General features: G+C 40.6%; 1 protein-coding gene across 1 annotated transcript; it reads left to right on the top strand.

The window, feature by feature from the left end:
• Window positions 1–657: 657 nt before the first annotated feature.
• Window positions 658–10,858, top strand: LOC133367607 (vomeronasal type-2 receptor 26-like). The gene is made up of 6 exons (XM_061591703.1): window positions 658–887; window positions 2,234–2,525; window positions 4,086–4,952; window positions 5,593–5,820; window positions 8,693–8,816; window positions 9,960–10,858. Exons 1-6 carry the CDS (start codon window positions 658–660, stop codon window positions 10,856–10,858), a joined length of 2,640 nt encoding a protein of 879 aa, XP_061447687.1.
• The last annotated feature ends 1,218 nt before the right edge of the window (window positions 10,859–12,076 follow it).

Below are 12,076 nucleotides of genomic sequence, written 5' to 3'. Positions count from 1 at the left end.
ACTCAGTAAATGGCTAGTGTAGAAGTGCTCTCTGCCTCCATCCTGGAGTTTTACTCTCTTCATGCCATTTCTCTCTTAGTGTCCTGTTGAGTGTATTTGTCACATCAGAATAATAGAAGGGAACTCAAAAGTCATATAACACAATGGTCATACAGGAAACCCAATGCTGCAGCATGTCTGATCAGTGGACATCATCTAACCCTTTGTCAATGCAGGAAAGATTAGCAGCCATCCAGCCTCTGTTTGAAACTAATAATAAAAGAAATTATTCTACTAACTTCCAATGTGATCTGTTCAGCATCATTTATTTTGCTCAGGTTGGTTGCTTGCATGGGACAGTACCCTAGAGAAATTCCTTTGAACCCTGCAATTATCCCAGATTACTGTGATTCATCCTCTACCTTCTCAAACTCCATGTGTATTTGCCTGAAGCTAGAAAGGCAGTGACAAGCACAATCTGAATACTTAAATAAAATATAACTGTATCTGATGAGAATTAGGATGAGGGATTTTGGACAGCATCATTTGCCTCTGCTTTATTTTTGGCAATTTCCTCTTATCAAAAGAACATGGAGCCATCCAGGAACACTTGTTATAAACTGGATGATGGTGGATCCTAGATAGAAAAGAGAATTCTAGATCAAGATATGTCCTGAGATGGCAGCAATGTTTTTGTGGTTGCTCGTCTTTCTGTGGCTGCAGCTGCCTTCAGCTAAGGGAAAGGAAGACAATGTTGTGTGTGCCATAACTGATCCTTTCCAGATTCCATATGAGTATTTTCAGAAAGGGGACCTAATCATTGGAGAGATGACATCACAACTTGGATGTGTAATTGAAGAATTACATTTTAGTGAACCCCCCAAAACAAAATTCATAGATCAACTTCTGTAAGTATATTCCCCCCCTTCTGTTTCATGCACTTGGTTAGGTCATATCCACTCCCAAGTAGTCATGCAAGTTCTGTCATATTCAAAAAAACAATCTGCATATGATATCTAAAGTATGTTTGTCACCATTATATGTACAAAGAATGTTTACAATGCAATTCCTTTTGCATGATGCTTTTGGGATGGGACATATTTTCCTCCTTTTGCTCTTCCTTCAGTATCTAGCTGCTGTTGCAAGAAGGAAGGAGGGGAAGGAGGTTGTCAGCTACCCAAAACAGCAGGCAAGCTCTAATAGCAGCTTTTCTCAGACACCGAGGATCTAACTGCTGGGCAGAATTCATATTTCAAGTACCAGTGGAGAGTACAAACCTAGGTCTCTTTGACACAATACATTTAAATTACATTTCACACACATTTAATGGGTATATCTTCCCCCAAACAATCCTGAGAATTGTAGCTCCACCTCCCAGAGCCACAACTCCCAGCGCCTTTACCAAGTTCCCAGATTCTGAAACTTCAGTTCCCAGATTCTTTGGGGAAAGCCATGTGTTTTAAATGTGCTTTAAATGTGTGGTGCAGCCTTAGCCTTTTGCCCCAACAAATGGATAAATAGGTAAGTAGGAAGGTAGGTAGTTAAATAGGCAGATTATTTTTTTTTATAGTTCAGTCAATGAAGACAGATGAGATCTGTGATCTGATGGTGACTGGGATGAAAAGCTTATACAATTTCAAGAGGTCCCATTTTACTTATGTCCATGCATTCATGTATATTCTCTCTCTCTCTCTCTCTCTCTCTCTCTCTCCTCTGCCCCAATTCCTGTGGCACTCCTCTTTCACCCACCCGCTTCCTTCAGTCACTTGTTTTAGCTCTCCCCAGTCACTCTTTTTTTTTTTACTTTTACCTCCTATACCCTCCACACTTCCCTCCTACCTTCTCAGCCACCCTGTTTTCTGTTCAGCAGCTCAGGTACAGATCTGAATCTTGAAAAGTACTTGAAAATTACATAGAGCTGCAAAGAAGTGGGAAAGAGTGTTGTTTTTCCAATTTCTTCATTCAGCTCTATGCGCTTTTGCAGGGCATGAGAGGGGGAGATAGCCAATCTCATCAAGTCATAATAAAGGAGAAAGTCATTTTTGCTGACATCTGCTCTTCAACAGTTATATCTATAGTATAAGCTGATTACTTTATTTTGTCTCCCTTGTTTTTTGTGGCTTTTAATGATGTTTAGTGTCCAGCAATAAAAGATATTAGCAGCTATGTTGATATCAGCTGTGAAATTCTCACAGAATGGTGTTTCATAAAGTGTTGGATATCTGTTGTACACATGACATAAATCTTCCTTTAGGGCAATATCGAAGAAATACCAGCATGTTCTTTCCTTGGTATTTGCCGTCAAGGAGATCAATGAGAACCCCAAGATGCTACCAAATGTCAGCCTGGGGTTCCACATCTATGACAGCTACACAAATGCAAGGATGACTCATCAGAATACCCTGAATCTTCTGTCCACCACAGAAAAAATTATCCCCAACTTCAAATGTGACAAACAAAAGAATCTGATTGCTGTCACTGGAGGACTTGATTCAGACACCTCCTTTCACATGGCTACTATCTTAGGCATCTACAAGATTCCACAGGTACAATGCATTCATGGACCATAAAGCTTTTCCAACTCTGATACAATATTATCCTCCTATATCCTCAGGTCTTCATTTCTCCTTTGTTCATCTTTGCTGTCTCCATTATGTCCTCATTATAATGTCCAGCTAAACTTTTTCAGATGGTTCAGGACTTATTGCATAGTAGCCTGGTGGATAAACCCCCAACAGTCTACTGTGGCCTGTTCCCCAAGTACTTTTGAGGGTAAAATAATTTACATCCACTGGGATTTACACAGTAAAGATGTGGCAGGTAGACCAGAGTCCAGGGTACTGTCTGGTCGACTCTTGTTGGATGAGTTTCTGCCTGTGATGTTGAGGATGTTGCAAGGTGCTTGGACTAGTGCAGCCAACCACTTATGCACTTGCCCCTCTTGGCTTATTAAATATGGCAGGGAGAGAAAGATGAATGGGGCCAGGAGGTGGAAGAGGGAGTACTCCTGGGCTGCCTAAAGGAGATGGCAGTAAGCAACTCCTAAAAAGTCAGCCCCTGGCCCCAGATTATCTAAACAACTACAGGGCAACTGAAAATATACCCTTCCTGGGTAAGGTTCTTGAGTGAGTGCTTGCAAACCAGATTCAGACACTCTGGGATAAGGCTGATTTTCTGGATCCATTTCAGTTGAGTTTCAGGCCTAACTATGCCACTGACAATGTCTTTGTCACTTTCTATGATACTCTTTATTGGGAGAGAGACCCAACAGAAAGCATGACTTTGCTGATTCTCCTTGATTTCTTGGTAATGTTCAGTACCATTGCCTCTGGTATCCTTCAGGTGCAGCTGTATGAGTTTTGGAGCAGTTGGCAGTTGGCACTGCAGCATAGTGGCTCATACCTGAATGGCTTGCTCCAGAAGGTGGTGCTGGGGAATTTTTCACAGATCATGAAGCCTCTAGCATGGAGTTCAATAGGGTTTCGTTTTAATCCCCATGCTGTTTGACATCTATGGGAACCGCTGAATATGTTGATGGCACACAATTCTTATGATACTTTTCACCTCAAGCAGGTGTGGTGGTAATGCACTACATCAAGGGTGGGGAACCTCTGGCCAAGCCCACCCACTCTACATCTGACATTATACGATGGGTGGTAGGAGCACACTTTGCTCAAGGAGGAAGAAGTGTTTCCACTCAATGGAAACCACTTCTCCTTCCTAGTACTGCTCTTTGAAGCTGCCACAACACAGGTGGAAAGAAGTGCAGGGAGGCTTGCAAAACGCAGTGGTGGCAACACCCATTGCATTGTGGGAATCCTGTGTTTCACATTCTTTCCCTAGTGGTAGTATTGTTGTGGGAGTATGTTGGGTAAATAAAATGTGTCCCCATCTGCTGCAAACAGTGTGGTGGCACGTGAGAGTGCAAAAAGCCAACAAAGATGTTGGCAACAATAAATCTGGCACTGCATGCTGTCAGTTCTCATGCCACTGAAACATACAACTACATATTTACTTTAGAAAACTCTCACGGGTTCAGTGAGATGAATCATTACAGTTAAGTATAACTTCTGTCCATCATGGTGAAACAGATTATTTCCCCTTAGGTTGCCAACTGTGTAGTAGCTCCAGTGAGTAGTGTTCAATTCCAGTTCCATTCCTTCTACCGGATGGTCCCAAATGAACAATATCAATACAGAGGGATGGCTCATCTACTTCTGCATTTCCAATGGACATGGGTGGGGATTGTTGCATCAGATGATGACAACGGAGAGAAGTTCATGCAAACCTTGATGCCAATGCTCTATCAACATGGAATCTGTACAGCCTTTAATGAAAAAACACCATCCATATCTCATGCTCTAGATAATTTCAGTTCATTAGAATTAATCAGGGCCAAGTCCTTTTCTGTAATAGTCTCAGAAGTTAAAGTATTGGTTGTATGTGCTGAACCTCAGACTATGACAGCTTTGATATGGATGATATATTTCTTTTCATTATTAGAAGGTATTGCAGAGATTTCTATGGCCAAAGTGTGGATTATGACAGCTGAATGGGATTTCTCACTTGAAACACTGCATAGGGGCATTGATATACAAGTATTTGATGGTGCCTTGTCTTTTGCAATTCATTCAAATGCCATACTGGGGTTTACAGAATTCCTGCAGCTCCTACATCCTGACTCTGCCAAAGAGGATGGTTTTATCGGGATCTTTTGGCAACAGGCATTCAACTGCTTGTTTTCTGATTCTAATGAGCACCACAAAAACATAACTACTTGCACTGGCCAAGAGAAGCTGGAGAGCCTTCCTGGTGCTCTTTTTGAAATGAGCATGACTGGTCAAAGCTACAGCATCTATAATTCAGTCCAGGCCATTGCACATACTTTACATAAGGTGTACTCATCCAGAACAAACCACAGAACAATAGCACATAGTCTTAGACTGAATCATCGAAATCTGCAACATTGGCAGGTAATATTTCACATCTAGAACAATCCTCTTTTCGTGGCTTATCTAATATGTGATGACATGCAATTCATTGAGTACATCGATAGAGTCAAATTGGCATGAATTCTTTTATTTAACATGCCTATATTGGTGGTATTGCCTTGCACATCAATTACGAAGAAAATAGTCATGCATAGCAATGGATCATAGAGCCTAATTTGTGTGTTTATTGCACAGAAGAAGAAATGTTAATTGTATAGTGCACGTTCCAAGATTTCACAGCAGCATGGGATGGGGGGACAGACTGCACACTTCTAATGTAGAGATAAAAGAAAAGGCATGTTTTTTGAAGCTATCCATACTGATCAGAGAATATGCATATTTCTGAATAACACTATATTCTATGTGTGAGAGAAGAGTGTATGTTTGTTTGACCTGTGAGTGCATGGGCAATTCTTCCACCTCCCCACTATCAATGATCACTTGCTAGTTATTGTACATAAATACATGTTTGAAATGTTATATTCTGCTGTTTCTCAACACTTTTCTGACCTTTTCATTGCATGACCTACTTTTTTTTCTCTGTAAGAGCCAGAAAGATGGTCTGTTGTGTTGTTATTTTTTCGTCATTTTGTAAAACCAATGTTTGCCTCTTTCAATCTAGCTTCACCCTTTCCTGAAGCATATCTCATTTAACAACAGTGCTGGGGACACAGTGTCTTTAGACGAGAATGGTGAACTAGCCTCTGGATTTGATATTATAAACTGGGTTACTTTCCCAAACCAATCTTTCTTACGAGTGAAAGTAGGAAGAATAGATCCACAGGCATTGCCAGGCCAAGAGTTCACTGTGAATCAGGAGGCCATCACATGGCACAGCACATTTAATCAGGTCAGATCGCACTACAGGTTTAATGCACTGGAACTGAAGATATAAAGTTCAATATATTCCACTATTAATAATCTTACCCACCTTGCTAGGCAAATTCCATTCTGTTGAATTCTGGGTTAACAAGTTATCGACCTGTGATGTGCAGTATCTTTTGTCTACAAGACTATGACAGGAATATTCCAAAATATTTACCATAAGAAAATTAAGCAGTATGAGACTTGCATGATGAAGAAAGAACTATATAGTCAGAGCAACTTTGTCTTCCTTGTCTGGTCAATGTTATTTGTCATGCACCTCAATCTGATCTGGGGGTGGTGGTAGATGCTTCCAGGTTAAGGATGGGGGGCAGAAATTCAACAGCCATCCTTTGAAATGTGCACTTACTTGAATTTTGTGAAGCAGTTCTCCAACAAAGCAATGTTTACAAAAATGCATATATTAGCAGAAAGTGTGCATGAAAATGAACACATTGGTGAAAATAACATACAAACATACATTATATAATTGCTTGCAAAGATATGTGCATTAGTCAAAACTGCATATATAGTAAAATGTGTTTATTGAGAGAAATTGCACAAAAATGTTGGAATTTTCCTGAGGATTAAAAAAATTGCAAATTGCTGCAGAAATGTGGGGAACCAAATTCAATGTTGGGGAAAAAACTGAAAAACTGAGGGAATTGTACTTAACGGCTCTTCCGTCACTATTCCAGGGAAACTATTTATTTTCCAATGCCAAATCAACCAGAATCCCCACAGACATTGATGAAGGGGGGCAACTCTATCAAACTCCCAAATTTGAGGATTCCAGGTGCCTTCAAGTCAGCTGCCTGAGGAATTAGATGTGTGGAGCCATTCCCTCCTTCTTAGGCATTATATGATTCACTACCAAATTTAGTCTTGGAGCTGGGTAACAGGTGCTTCCAGGGAGGAATTGTTCTCCAAGATACCCTAACCCAGCAGAGACAATCACCCTAACCGGGTGGAGACAATCAGGCCTAAGGTGAAGGGGTCTGTTTCTTTGTTTGAGGGTAGAAGATCCACATGCTGAGACTGCTGTTGAGTGTAAAACAACTTTATAGAAATGTGTTTGTAAACCATCTTTTAATATGTAAACTGCTCTAAGAACTTTTTGCTGAAAGGTGATTTATAAATATTCTTATGAATGGATGAATAAATCTTAAGCTGCAAATCTATACACATTTTGGAAAAGTTGGCTCAAACTTAGTAGAACTGAATAAACATGCTTTGAATCAGGCTGAAGTAGTCCATAAATCAGAAGCCTCCTTCACGTGTTACATACATAAAGGGGTATCACCAACTCTTGATAATGCATAGCTTCCTGCCAGCCCCAACCCTTCTTAGCATGGATATTTGAGGTTGGGAAGCCTACACACATAGATCTCTATGCATTAATGCTTTCCTGGGTTCTGGAACCCTGGGTAATCAGGGTTCCAGGATCTGGGAAATTGTACATGCATAGAGTTTGTACATATGCTTCCTCATGTCAGACATCTACATTTATTCATGAAAGGAAGGGGTGCAAATGGTGGGTGTGCATCCTCAGAGTGATGGCTGCAGTCATAAACACACAGCCCTTTTAAAAGACAATGTCGTTTCACACATAGCATTTGACAAGGGCTAAACACTAAGACATATCTGTACCTTCATACATGAGGTAATATCATTTTACACCTTATTAATATATCTAGAATAATTAGAATCCCTACATAAGAACATATCATGATCAGAGATTAATTGTCTTTTCTTGACCCAAGGGCCACATTCCTTGTTGACCAACCCTCCAAAACATCTTAAAAACATCTGAAAAAGAAAACAACTCAAAAATATGTTTTTAAAAAATCTTTAAATACATCCTAAAAAGCAATTCCAAAACAAAGGTATCTACTTAAAAGGCTTGTTGAAAGAGGAAAGTCTTCAGTAGGTGCCAAAAAGATAACAAAGATGGCACCTGTCTAATATTTAAGGGGAGAGAATTTCAAAATGTAGGTGCCACAACAGTAAAGGTCCACTTCCTATGTTGTGTGGAACACTATATGCAAGAGGTCCTCACCTGAACACACAGTGATCAACTGGGTATATAAGAGGTAAGATGATCTTTCAGGTATGCTGATCCCAAGCTGTATAGGGCTTTGTACACTAAAAGCAGCACCTTGAACCTGGACTAGCAGCTAACTGGCAGCCAATTCTTTCAGCAGTGGGGTAACATTTTGGCGGTATCCTGCCCAAGTGAGCAGTCATGCCACCACATTTTACACCAGCTGCATCCTCCAGACCAACCTCAAGGGCAGCCCCACATAGAATTCATTACAGTAATCCAGCCCAGAGGTTACCAGTGAATGGACAACAGTGGTCAGGCTATCCCGGTCCAGAAACAGCTGCAGCTGTCTTAGCAGCTGAAGCTGGTAAAAGGCACTCCTAGCCACTGAGATCACCTGGGCCTCTAGCAACAAATATGGATCCAGGAGCAGCCCCAGACTACAAACTTGCCTTGTCAGAGGGTGTATGATCACATCCAAGGCAGGCAACTGATCAATTATCTGAACTTGGGAACCATTTACCCACAGCACCTCCATCTTGCTAGGATTCAGAGTCAGTTTATTGACCCTCATCCAGCCCACCACCAAGATCAGGCATTGGGCTGGAGTTTGCACAGTCTCTCCTGATTCAGATGTTACCGAGAAATAAAGCTGGATATCATGAACATACTGCTGATACCTCACCCCAGATCTCCTGATGACCACTCCCAAGAGCTTCATATAGATGTTAAACAGCATGGGGGACAAGATGATGTTGGATTCTTTGTTTACAATGCAAAAGAAAAGTACACTTTCTGCTCTTTATATGGATAGGTGGTGCCGCTTGCAGTGTGTAATGCCCACTGTTATCCAGGCTACAGCAAAAAAAAGGAGGGGAAACCATTCTGTTGCTACGATTGTGATCCATGTCCGGATGGGATGATTTCAAACCAAAAAGGTAGGAGATACCATGTACAGTCTTATTAATATATCTCAACTGTGTCTCCTTAGCAGCAGTTCAGTTCTCCTAAATGCACCACAGAAATAATGTCACCAATTCTAAGTTATGAGAGGTTAACCCACTCCTTATGGGCTGTATCTAGACCAAGATGTACTGGTGGCCCCTTCGTATCTATCTATCTATTTACAGGCATACCCCGCTTTAACGTTCGCAATGGGACCGAAGAGTATACTTTAAGCGAAAATAAACTTTAAGTGAAGCAATTGTCTTCACTTGTACTGCACACAATCACCACTAGATGGCAGCGGCGTCATGCCAATAAAGTGTATGTTATTGCGAAGTGCGCAAACGTTAAGCGGGATATGGGGACGTATGGAGCATGTACGTTATAGCAAGGTGATGTTAAGTGAAGCAATGTTAAGCGGGATATGCCTGTATCCATCCATCCATCCATCCATCCATCCATCCATCCAATCTATGAGGACGCTAGTTGGCTATCCCTGTTTTAATGGGAATTACACCCATGTAAGTGTAGCATAGAATTGCAGCATCGAGCTTGGCCCAAGCATTTTAACACTTGTTAAACTATTGTTAAACTACTTGTTGTAACTATTTTGTACCTGATCTGGTCAATGTTTACAATTTTATTGTTTTAAATTTGCTGGTCTTGTACCAAAATAAACAAATAATGAATTGCAGCATCAACTGTTCACTGAAAACTGTAGCCTGTATTGTTGTTACCATTATTATTTGTATATGAATGAAAATGTGTGTGGCACTTCACTTACTTTGAAGTCTCAATTATATTTACTTCCTAGTGGCTCAAATTTATGTGTCTCAGCTAGAGCAATGTTACAAAGAAATATAGGTTCTGGACAAATAAAAATCATTGGAGATGAACATATACATTCACTCCATTTTACGCACAATGCTAAAGGTCAAAAGAAGAATGAAGGCATGATTACAGAAATTGATAGAGCATGTACTTTTCCGGATGATACCATGATTGTGTCAAAGTTAGATATCTTTGCCACCACCACATGGTGGGCATGATTGTGCATTCTAATATGTTCCTGAAAGTAATGGCTATGACAGTATGGTAAATTGTGGAACTTATGCATCATTTACTTGATTTTTCAGACATGAATTATTGCTTCAAATGCCAAGAAGATAAATTTCCAAACAAGCATCAAGATCAATGCATTCCCAAGATTCTTCATTTCCTCTCTTTCTCAGAACCTCTAGGGCTGAGTTTAGCTGTCTTGGCTCTGTCTTTTTCTCTGAACACAGCTTTGGTGTTTGGAGTCTTCACTAAACATCATAAAACTCCCATTGTCAAAGCCAACAATTGGGATCTCACATACTCTTTGCTCATCTGTCTTTTCCTCTGCTTCCTTTCCTCATTGCTGTTCATTGGCCATCCTCACATAGTGACCTGCTATTTAAGACAAACCACTTTTGGCATTATCTTTTCAGTTGCTGTGTCTTGTGTATTGGCCAAAACCATCACAGTGGTTCTAGCTTTCATGGCCACCAAACCAGGATCCAGGATAAGGAAATGGGTGGGGAAAAGATTCACAAACTGTATCTTGCTTGGTTGCTCCTTTATTCAAAACATTATTTGCGTTGTATGGCTCTCTACTGCTCCTCCATTCCCAGATTTTGACATGCACTCTCTGGCTGGAGAAATCATTGTGGAATGCAATGAAGGTTCATTCTCATTGTTTTATTGTGTCTTAGGTTACCTGGGATTCTTGGCGATTATCAGTTTCACTGTGGCTTTCCATGCCAGGAAGTTGCCAGACAGTTTTAATGAAGCCAAGTTCATCACTTTCAGTATGTTGGTGTTTTGCATTGTGTGGTTATCCTTTGTTCCCTCGTACCTGAGCACCAAGGGGAAATACATGGTGACTGTGGAAATCTTCTCCATCTTGGCCTCTAGTGCTGGGCTATTGGGTTGTATATTTTTCCCCAAATGCTACATAATTATCTTGAGGCCTGACCTGAACAGCAAAGGACACTTAATTAGGAGAAATTAAGAATGCACTAATTTTGGAATGTTTATTTTCATCTTGTTCTGAAATAGTTGTGACTGTTAGAAGAAAACCAAACAAAATAATGTAAAACACTGCTTAAGGTTTGCCAGTTATACCCCCGCAAGTACTTCCTTCTCTCTGTACTTGATTTGTACTTGTGAAATGACATGCTTTATGAACCTTTCCTCTTAAGAATGATAATGGGGGGAATTGCCCCAATAATAATCCTTTGGACGATTGAAATGAAAATAGTACAGTGTGTTGTTTGTTGGGCAATTATTGTTGGGAAGTCAGTTTCCTGAATGGAGAGTAGTAAAAGAATCTCTAAAATTTAATCTGGTACCAAACATCAAAGTCAAGAGTGTTACCAAACGTAAATATATGACCCTTCAATATATTCATTCTGTAAATAATTTCTGAGACAGATAATGTAGTTATATAACAGGCTCATCCACATCATCCATGGCAAACTGCAGTCACACAACAATCTTGGCTGACCAATGGTGGTCCAGGGCACAGAAGGAACCAATCTACACAGAGCCATGGCAGAATGTCTCCTCAAAGACACTTTACCCAGCACATAGACAATCCACTACTTAGAAAACATTGCCATTCTACTTTTCCAGAAGGTGATGCTTTTGCAGGTGAAAGTGGAAGGAGGGCAAGAAACCACTTCCTCAAAGTACTGACATCACTGCATTAGTGTTGTCTTGTGTACCTTTGGGAGAAAGGACAGGATATAAATGTAAATGTAAATAATATGATGTATGGTCAGAGAAAGTGTGTGCATATATTGCCAGCAGCTTCATAGTGTGGGAACAATAACACTAAAATTATATGTAAACAGCAGGTGGATAAATTGTTGTATCTAAACCTGGGGCCTGGGAATTCTGCATGTCAACAACCCAAGGACTTACTGTATGTGACAGCACCATCTCTTGGCCACTGCCAAGCATTGGCCAGAAGAGGACTCAATAACTGGACATTCTTTGAGTATAAAGCTCTGAGCAGCACCTAGGAAAATGGACAGGGACTAAGGCCATGTTCACACCAGACATTTATTCCACTATTATTCCACTTGAAACAGTCATGGCTTCCCCCAAAAAATCCTGAAATGTGTAGTTTGTGAAGGGTTCTGAGAATTGCTAAGAGACCCCTGTTCCCTCACAGAGATACAGTTCTCACAGTGGTTTAATAGTCAGTCCTTCCCAGGGAATTCTG

The sequence above is a fragment of the Rhineura floridana genome, chromosome 11 (assembly GCF_030035675.1).
Source record: "Rhineura floridana isolate rRhiFlo1 chromosome 11, rRhiFlo1.hap2, whole genome shotgun sequence".
Classification (NCBI taxonomy): domain Eukaryota; kingdom Metazoa; phylum Chordata; class Lepidosauria; order Squamata; family Rhineuridae; genus Rhineura; species Rhineura floridana.
The sequence above is the reverse complement of the archived record's forward strand: the minus strand, read 5'-3'. Positions and strand labels throughout refer to the sequence as shown.